At 45.5% G+C, this 9469-nt stretch overlaps 2 protein-coding genes across 3 annotated transcripts; one reads left to right on the plus strand and one right to left on the minus strand.

The window, feature by feature from the left end:
- Window positions 1–629: 629 nt before the first annotated feature.
- Window positions 630–5608, plus strand: MRPL40 (mitochondrial ribosomal protein L40). 2 transcript variants are annotated; one of them, XM_032230113.1, is made up of 5 exons: window positions 630–752; window positions 1532–1615; window positions 2873–3031; window positions 4303–4649; window positions 5569–5608. In XM_032230113.1, exons 1-4 carry the CDS (start codon window positions 694–696, stop codon window positions 4610–4612), a joined length of 612 nt encoding a protein of 203 aa, XP_032086004.1. In that variant the 5' UTR covers window positions 630–693; the 3' UTR covers window positions 4613–4649; window positions 5569–5608. The 2 variants fall into 2 exon arrangements, with proteins under 2 accessions (XP_032086004.1, XP_032086003.1); XM_032230112.1 differs by lacking the exon at window positions 5569–5608 and having other exon boundaries at window positions 631–752; window positions 4303–4942.
- A 385-nt stretch (window positions 5609–5993) lies between these two features.
- Window positions 5994–8740, minus strand: C13H22orf39 (chromosome 13 C22orf39 homolog). Its single transcript, XM_032229614.1, has 3 exons — window positions 8640–8740; window positions 7395–7562; window positions 5994–6211 (listed from the first exon to the last, which is right to left on the minus strand). Exons 1-3 carry the CDS (start codon window positions 8664–8666, stop codon window positions 6083–6085), a joined length of 324 nt encoding a protein of 107 aa, XP_032085505.1. The 5' UTR covers window positions 8667–8740; the 3' UTR covers window positions 5994–6082.
- Window positions 8741–9469: the final 729 nt, after the last annotated feature.

Raw genomic sequence — 9469 nt, forward strand, 5'->3', positions numbered from 1 at the left:
CCTAAGAGGCAATATATATTCATATTCGTAGATTTTCACAGGTGTAGGTCTTGTTGTATTCGGGTCTTTTCCCGTGTAAGATTGATATTGTCTCCAAGATAATCTCTATGTTACACGGGAAAAGACCGAATACAACAAGACCAGCATATCTATCCATCCATCCATCCATCCATCCACATATTTTTACGTATCTTTTATCTCTATTGATTCCATACATAGAATTCTTTATTATCCAAGTGTGATTGGACACACAAGGAATTTGTCTTTAAATGGATATGGTCTCAGTGTACATAAGGAGAATAAAATACATTTGTCAAGATACAATACTTAGTGATAGTCAATGGGGCAAAAACTCAACAAATATCCCACTTAACAACAGAATTGTTAGGCTCGTGGGTAGTCCCATGATATATATCTTACCATGGGACAATTGTCGGCAGCGTTATACATGTATAAAGTTTTTTTATATGTTCTGTTTATAGTTTTCTTATTTATTTACACCACCCGTCTTACCTTGCAACAATGAGAGAAAACATTAAAATTATAATTACTGAGAGAGAGAGAGAGAGAGAGAGAGAGTTGCGCGCGCAACTTTTCCGGAACCTCCCGACGAGCCTTCGGAAGTGGGAGAGCAGCAATCAGAGCCGGACGGCGGTCCGTCCCTTGGATTGGTCCTCCATAGCGAACGGAGCCATGTGGGCTCGTGGTGCGTTAAACCTCCTCGGGAACCGGGCGGGAGGCGCTTTATTTCGGTAAGCGGTCCTGGGTGGGGGTCTTTTCTGCCCCTTCGGCTTCTTCCAGCGGCGAGCGGCCTATCTTGGGGTGGATTAGGGGAAGCAAGTCTCGCCCTTGGGGACGCCCCGCACCAGCCTCGCCTCGAAAACCTATCATTCAGCAGAAAAACAGGGATCCTTGGAGGTCATCTAGGCCAACCCCATGCTCAAACAGGAGACCCTGTTCCATTTCAGACAAATGGCTGCCCAGTCTCTTAAAAACGTCCAGTGATGGGTTACCCACAATTTATGATAATTTATAGAACACCAAATAAGGTTGGACGGGACATTGGAGGTCATCTAGCCCACCCCCCCCTGCTGGAGCCCATTCCAGGCAAATGGCTGTCCAGTCTCTTCTTGAAAACCTTCAGTGATGTAGCATCCACAACCTCTGGAGGCAAGTTCCACTGGTCAATCAATTAGATTAGAGCTGGAAGGGGCTTCGGAGGTCTTCTAGTCCAACCCCTTGCTGGAGCCCATTTCAGACAAATGGCTGTCCAGGCTCTTCTTAAAAACTTCCAGTGTTGGAGCAACCACAACTTCTGGAGACAAGTTGTTCTGCTGATTCATTGTTCTCAGTGTCAGGAAATTTCTTCTTAGTTGGCTCTCTCCTTGATAACCTTCTCTCTATTATTTATATTCCTCTGTATCCCCCCTTTATTACTTTTACAAATAACTCATGGTGACAGATATATCCAACACACCTTCCTTCTAATTTCTCTGCAACCACCCTGGATTGACATTGTATACACTTTTAGTTCTCAGTTAATCTGGAATGGACAACTTCGTGCGAACCACTGGCAGTCTTCCCTCTTGGAACTGAGAACAGCCCTGCCCATGAGGTAAAGTAAATCCCAAATTGTTATTCAATCCTTTCCACCTCATAATATAGGAAGAACTATTAAAATGTGTTATTTCCCCTACCTTCTCTGAGAAAGTTTGGAATCCTGTGGTTAGATTCCCCATTCTCTCATTTTATCATCCCAAGAACTGAACTTTGGTGGACAATGAACCAGCCAAGATCATTCCTGGATGAATAGCGATTTAAATCTTAAACTTGTTAATTACTTCTGAACATTTCTCATTGTTTTACCATCTGTTGAAACATAGATAAATAACTACAGCTTTCTTGGCTTAGTCTTGTGAGTGAGGCCAGTCAGGCTCTTTCCAATTCATATACATGTTTTATCTTTACAGTGAACAATCGCTTAAGAAAAGGTAATTTGACTTGGATAATCTATTAAATGTTCTGGAGTGAGGAACTCGGCTTGCTTTTCCAAGTTCACATTTCAAATTTCTCCAATGCACTCAAGTAACTAATTAATATGGCTGCAATTTATTTTTTGCATATGCAGGAAAATAGTGCTGTTGAATCCAATAGGATTTACATTTGAGTAAGCACTCATATATTGCTATACTCACACCCACACATATTAGTGTAGTCTCAACTTCTGTCCATAATGGAGCCTGGAAATCCGTCTTATGTGACCGACACAATTTTACAATAATTTTGTGGTGGTGGTTAAGCAAACACCGTGATTGTAAAGTAAATGTGCTGATTGTTAACTGAATCCATTCCTATGGGTATTTTTTTTTTATTAAACTGGCCCAAAAGGCTAGAAAAAGCAAACAAAAAGAGGTTACAAATCAGTCACAGAACTGCATAACACCACAACCATCTGTGATTTTGAGATTGTTTTTGCTTTGAATTCATTCTAAGAACAGTGATGGCGAACTTTTTCGGCACTGAGTGCTGAAAGTGTCTCACGGAAACATCGCACACATGTGCACACTCTCTCGAAAAGCTGCACTTCTGGACTCTAGCATGCATGCGCATCCAAAGATCAGCTGGCTGGTGCACCTACGCAGGCCGGTTTTCGGCACTGCCGCAGATGCGAAGGACAGCTGATTGTTGCATGCATGCGTGCCAGAAACCCAGAAGACAAACAGGCGAGGTATGTGTGCCAGGTGACATGGCTTCGCATGCCACTTTGGCCAAAGCGTGTCATATGTTTGCCATCACGGTTCTGAGAAGGTGAAATAGCATTCTGTAAAATTCAGGGGGCGACTGGTATTTTATTTATTTCTTCCTCCATTAGAGCTGAGCCCCCGAGGAAGAAGAAAAGGGTAGATCCGAAGCAGGACTTCGCTCAAAGAGAACGGCTGAAAAAGAAAATTAGAAAATTGGAAAGAGCAGCTCAAGAGTTGGTGCCCATTGAAGACTTCATCATCCCATTCAAATTCATGGATGAAAAAAGGTAACGGGACAAATTAGCATGTTCGTTTGTGCCGGCTGGAGGATTTGGGGAGTTGATGTCCAACCATCTCCCAAGTGGCTGAGGCGAAGCTCTTCTCTAAAGATGGTATACCGTCATAAATATGAGTCAGTTGGCCAGGCTCTTGAATTTTGATCATGTGATCTTGGGGATGCTGCAAGGGTCATTAAGCATGAAAACAGATAAGTCACTTTTTTCAATGCCATCTTAACTTCAGTGACTAAATGAATTGTAAGTTGAGATAACCTTTATGAAACTATAGAATAGGGGTGTCAAACTCAAGGCCCGGGCCCAGATCTGACCTACGGGGTGCTTAGATCTGGCCTGCAGGGCCGCTCTGGAAACAACAAAGGACCAGCCCGCGATGCCTCTGCCAGCGAGAATGGAACGAGTTCTGTTATCTCCGGCAGAGGGTTGCAGGAGGCCGTTGCAACTGAAAATGGAGCTTAGGAGTGTTCTGAGCTAGGCTTCCCAAGAGTATGAAGCAAACTCCTTGTCCCGACAAAAAATCCTTTTATTAATTTACTGTGAATTCTGCTCATTTATATCCAGCAAAGTCTTTCAAGGAGGATTTACAGTCACAGACCTTAACTGGCTTGGAGAGCTGCCAGGCCGATATCTGCAAAACTTTTGCAAGGAGCCTCGGAGAGTCACGAACCAATTAAGCGAACTAATTGTCTCTTGCAAACTCCATTCCCCTTTCCTCCTCTTTTATTTCCTCTGGGAGGGGCCATTCATCATCCACCTGTGGCCTTACTCCCAAGTAGACCCCTGTTCTTTAGCTGTTCCCTTCGTCTGGCAACTCTGTGCATGCGCACACTGGGAACAGGCTCCAGCTGTTCTTCTGCCTCACTGATGTCTGACTCTGAAGGCAGCTGATAACTGGCATACGGCTCTGGCCCCTTCTCTGCCTCCGACACAGAGCCCTCATTAGAGCCTTCCCCGGGACTGGCCCAGGTTCCTCCCCAACCTCCTTGCTGTCTGAATTTGCTGCCAGCTGGCAGGCCACAGCAGGGAGCCCATTTTCACTGACACACTGCTTGGGCCACCAGACACCTTCCGACACAAGTGACATTGAGCTGCCCATGGCCACCCTGGTCACACCCTCCCCGACACCCCCCCCCCCCCCGAGGTCAAACGACACTGATGTGGCCCTCAATGAAATCGAGTTTTGATACCTCTGCTCTAGAAGAACTCAATTCAGAAAACGTCCACGTGTCATATTTTTAACTTGCAGCCTATTTTTCTCCCAGGGTCCGAGAGGCTGCCCCGCTGTCCCTCGACGAAAGGGAAAAACGAGCTAAGCTTTTGAAGCAGTGGGCTGCCTATAAGCAACGACAGGACAAGGCCGAGATGGACACCATGAAAACACTGATCGCCGCTCAAGAACAGGCTTTGAGGGAATTGCGCCTGGAGTCGGAAGAGCTGTACCAGGCAGCCATTCTGCGGGATGATTGCTTGTTTCCTTTCGACAGGCCAGAGCCTCTGCATACACCCCCTCAGGCTACCTACGAAGCCCCCGAAGGGAAATGCAACGATCTCACTAGAACATACACGTACTGATTTGGGTTGTGGGAAGAGCAACACCGCCAGCAAGCATGTAAACGTGCTAAATTATGTTCTGCCTGACTTTTTCTTAGATTTCAAGCACTCGCCCGATGTAGAGGTTATACAAAGGTTATGTACAGACATCCACAGCAAACTGCCATGTCTTAGTAATCGATTACCTTAACATCTGTGACCTCACCTAATTATTAGAGCCAGGTGCTACCAGGAAATGTTGTGTTATGTGAAGCTTCTACTTTGGCTGGGATGGTCTTGGAGATTGACAAGGAGAATAAGCCAATAAGATGCTGTTGAATAAACTATACTTGCCAATATTTTTGCCTGACACAGAGAGCTGATGAAAGGCTATTTTGTACAGGGTAGTCCTCAACATATGACCACGATTGAGCCCAAAGTTTCTGATGCTAAGACGGCTAATTTTACCACCTTTCTTTTTACAACCTTTCTTGCCGCTGTCGTTAAGTCATTGCTGCGGTTAAGCTAGTAACAGGATTGTTAAGTGAAACTGGCTTCCCCATTGACTTTGCTTGTCAGGAGGTCGCCAAAAGAGACCACATGACCCCTGGATTCCGCAACAGGCGTCGGTCCATGCCAGTTGCCAATCATCCAAATTTTGATCATATGACTATGGGGATGCTGCAACATTCCTAAGTGTGAAAAATAGTCCTAAGCCACTTTTTTCAGTGCTGATGTAACTTTGGTCACTAAATGAACTGTTGTAAATCGAGGACTACATCTGGACTGTGGAGTTGAACGTAACAGAATTGCCAGTCCTCCAAACGTCCAGCTTCCTATTGAGTTCACACATCCTATTAAGCCGTAGTGTATTGGTTTTTTGGGGAGGGTTATTAGGTGTATAGAAACACAACCTTGTGGTTTGTGGTGTTGTAAAGGATGTTTTAAGCCAGACCTGAATGATCATCCTCTTTTCATCACCCTATAATCCCTTGCAGGGTGAAATCTGGCCAACGGAATGGAGCTGAGTGTTTACTGGCTGGATGCCCTTCCCTGTCGCCAATACGGAGTTTTGGTCAGCAGATATATTCCCAGGGTGCCCAGAGAGAGAAATATCTGCCTCTACCTTGGATTGAACTCACAGCCTGCTGATTGTGAGGGGAGAGATCCACCTCAAGGCCACCGCACCGCTCTTTAAGCTGGACTGGAATGTTGCATACAAATAAAGAATTCTTGGCTTCTCCCTTTTTCACCCAGTCGCGGGGTTTTCATAGCTAACGTGCAACAAAGACAGCTTGTAAACCGCCAATTATATCGTTTGCAATGATATTTTGTGAACGTCTTTTGAAACTTTGCACTGACTTCGGAGAAGAATTCAGAGCAGCTATTTACAGAAAAAATAAACCTGACACCCAGGCATAGCCAAGTGGGAACACAGATTTATGGTGGAAAAAAATCCCTATCTTCAGGATTAAAAGTCTCTTGAGGGTCCCACTAGGATATTGGGGAGCCTCATCCTTTGAGGTTTTCTTCCTCAATGGGTGAATTCCAGTCAGGTGGAGGACTTTTTCTCATTTTCCATACTGGTGCGTGTTTCTCTTTCTTGGCCAACCGTTCACGCTCACTGTTACACAACTGTTCCTGCAAGAGATCAAAGCTGTGATTAATAATATCCCAACACTCAGCACACACCATGGTTTTCGGAGTGAAATAGATCTGTAGGGTCCTTGGTGCTCTCTCAGTTTGGTTGCCTTCCGGCAGATGTTTCATGACCCAAACTAGGTAACATCATCAGTAGCAAAGCCCAGCCCAGCTAGCACTGATGGTGTTACCTAGTTTGGTAATGAAACGCCTGCCAGAAAACAACCAAGCTCAGCACCAGAGACTTCCTTCCTTCCCTTCCATCCATCCATCAATATGCTGACTCTTTAAACCATCAATGTGCTGACTCTTTAAACCAGTGGTCTCCAACCTTGGCAACTTTAAGACTTGTGGACTTCAACTCACAGAGTTCCTCAGCCAGCTTTGCTGGGAGTTGAAGTCCACAGGTCTTAAAGTTGCCAAGGTTGGAGACCACTGCTTTAAACCGCTTACAGGAGGGGTCTCCAACCTTTTGGACCTCAGGCCCTACAAATTCCTAATTTTAAATCCCATGGACCACTAAAAGTGCAGTTGGACACAACCAAATAAAAGACGGGGAGGAAAATTTAGCTGTTCCTGCTCCTACATCAACCAATTCATGAGGTACAGAAGCATCTCTTTTTGTTCTGTTTTTTTAATTTTTTATTTCGTATGGCGTAGCAAAACACAGCCTAGTGCATACAATTCACAGAAACAACACCTAAATTGCCTACCAAAATACAAAACCCCACAGCAGTGCATTATTTTAAAAATGAAACCATGAATAAACATAGGAGTAAAATTATACAGGGAAGTGGTGGCTCAGTGGCTAAGACGATGAGCTTGTCGATCAGAAAGGTCGGCAGGTCGGCTGTTCGAATCCCTAGTGCTGCATAGGAGTGAGCACCCGTGACTTGTCCCAGCTTCTGCCAACCTAGCAGTTCGAAAGCACGTAAAAATGCAAGTAGAAAAATAGGAACCACCTGTGGTGGGAAGGGAACAGCGTTCCGTGCGCCTTTGCTGTTGTGTCATGCTGGGCCACATCACCACAGAGATGTCTTCGCAGACACCGCTGGCTCTTCGGCTTTGAAACGGAGATGAGCACCACCCCCTAGACCCGGAAACAACTAGCACACATTTGCGGGGGAACTTTTACCTAAACTTATATTTCTATAACGTCCATCTTCCAGATCCCATACTGTACCTTGGCCACTGCGCTTTTGGTTCTCTCCCATTCTTTGCAATTCTTGTAATCCTTTTTCCACTGTGCACAAGATGGCATCCCCCCATAAGTGTAATAATGATGACATAGATTACGGATGCTCCGGCACAGCTTCCATTCAGACCAGTAATCTGTGCAGGCTCGGGGCGGCTGTGAGACACAAAACGCAAAACAAACTCTTATAGAGCGGGAGATGAGATCATGGACAGCATAGCCCTCACCTTTATAATGGGTGGGGAAAGAGAGTCAAGAAGGGACCCTCCCTAGTTTCTTGGGATGTAAAGGAGAAGGATGTAATGCCATGTGGGAAAACCCTTGGGAGACGGGGAAGAGATGCCTCCAAGGAATGGTCAGATAAGAAGCAGCTGAGCCCACAACTGCATAATGGGTGGAGAAAGATGCTCAGAAGGGACCCTCCCTAGTTTCTAAGGATGTAAAGGAGAGGGTTGTAATGGTGCATGGGAAAAACCTTGGGAGATGGGGAGATGAGATGCTGCCTAGGGAATCTTTAGATAATGGACAGCATAGCCCTCAGCTTCCTAATGGGTGGGAGAAAGAGACTCAAGAAGGGACCCTCCCTAGTTTCTTGGGCTGTAAAGGAGGCAGCTATAATGGTATGTGGGGAAGACCTTGGCTGTTGAGGCAGAAAAGGAGAGAAGAGAGGCTGCCTAGGAGGCAGTACGATAAGAGACAGCATAGCCCACAACTGCATAACGGGTAGAGAAAGATGCTCAGAAGGGATCCTCCCTAGTGTCTAAGGATGTAAAGGAAGGCAGCTATATAGGGTCTCCTGCTTGGGCAGGAGGCTGGACTAGAAGACCTCCAAGGTCCCTTCCAGCTCTCCTCTCCTCTCGCTGGGTGGCATGTATATTTATTCTGAAATACAGAATGTAAAATATAATATCTCATCATTATTGTGCATAATAATGCTTACTCTCAAAAAAGCCATCTCTGGGCTTTGGAGTTCCTTAGGACCAAGGGTTGGAAAGACTACTCAACCCTAGAGAAAGTCAACATCAGGCTGCTTTCACATGACCTGCAAACACCAGTGTCCTGCATTCACACAACCCGCGAGCTCCAAACACACAGAGAGACACAAACACACACACACACACACACCAGAAAGGCTTTTCCTTCCTGCTGGCTCAAGGGATGACCCTCCTACTGGCCAGTTTTTTTCAATTATTAGCCACGATTAGGGGCTAATTGTGACCCGGAGAAGCTCACCCGCCAAACTCCTCCTTCAGCGGCCATTGCGTGGTCTCCCCTCCTTTGGAAGAACGACCGGGGAGGGGCGGAGCTTCTGGCCGATCGCCTCCGCCCACCTTTGTCCCAATAGGCGGGGCAAAGCGCCGTGTGGAACTTTAATCAAGGACTCCTAAGGGCTACAGTCAATAGCGCGCAGCCATCTCTTCCGGTTCTGTTGTGTAATTGGAAAAGCACGTAGGCGGGTCGATACTGAGGGGGGGGGTAGGACTTAAGAGCTACAATCCGTAGCGAACATACATCACGTCCGGTTCCCAGCTGTAAAGGAAAAGTTCCTCCATGTGCGGGTGATAGATACACATGTGTGTGTGTGTGTGTGTGTGTGTTTATAGATAGATGATAGATAGATAGATAGATAGATAGATAGATAGATAGATAGATAGATAGATAGATAGATAGATAGATAGATAGATAGATAGACAGACAGACAGACAGACAGACAGACAGATGTGGAGGAATGGTGGATAGATTAAGTAGATAGGTAGGTAGGTAGGTAGATCTGAATATATAGGTAGATCTGAAGATAGATAGATATAAGATAGATAGATAGACAGACAGACAGACAGACAGATGATGGAGAGATGTGGACGAATGGTGAATGGAGATAGATTAGGTAGGTAGATAGATGTGAATATATATATGGATCTAGAGAGAGAGAGACAGAGAGAAAGATGATAGACAGATAGAGAGAGAGACAGAGAGAGAGGGAGGATAGATATACAGATAGAGATGATGATGCAGAGATGTGGACGAATGGTGGATAGATTAGGTAGGTAGATATGAATATATAG

This window comes from Thamnophis elegans, chromosome 13 (assembly GCF_009769535.1).
Source record: "Thamnophis elegans isolate rThaEle1 chromosome 13, rThaEle1.pri, whole genome shotgun sequence".
NCBI lineage: Eukaryota > Metazoa > Chordata > Lepidosauria > Squamata > Colubridae > Thamnophis > Thamnophis elegans.

Excerpts from the sequence above, each read along its gene's own strand:
- C13H22orf39 (XM_032229614.1), bottom strand. The coding sequence starts at position 8,666 with ATGGCCGCTGAAGGAGGAGTTTGGCGG. Across the intron at positions 7,563-8,639 it reads CTGAAGGAGGAGTTTGGCGG|CCGCCCCGAGCCTGCACAGA; the intron begins GTGAGCTTCTCC and ends TGTGTCTCACAG. Across the intron at positions 6,212-7,394 it reads CCAAAAGCGCAGTGGCCAAG|GAACAGTTGTGTAACAGTGA; the intron begins GTACAGTATGGG and ends GATCTCTTGCAG.
- MRPL40 (XM_032230113.1), top strand. The coding sequence starts at position 694 with ATGTGGGCTCGTGGTGCGTTAAACCTCCTCGGGAACCGGGCGGGAGGC. Across the intron at positions 1,616-2,872 it reads AGAACAGCCCTGCCCATGAG|AGCTGAGCCCCCGAGGAAGA; the intron begins GTAAAGTAAATC and ends TTCCTCCATTAG. Across the intron at positions 3,032-4,302 it reads AAATTCATGGATGAAAAAAG|GGTCCGAGAGGCTGCCCCGC; the intron begins GTAACGGGACAA and ends TTTTTCTCCCAG.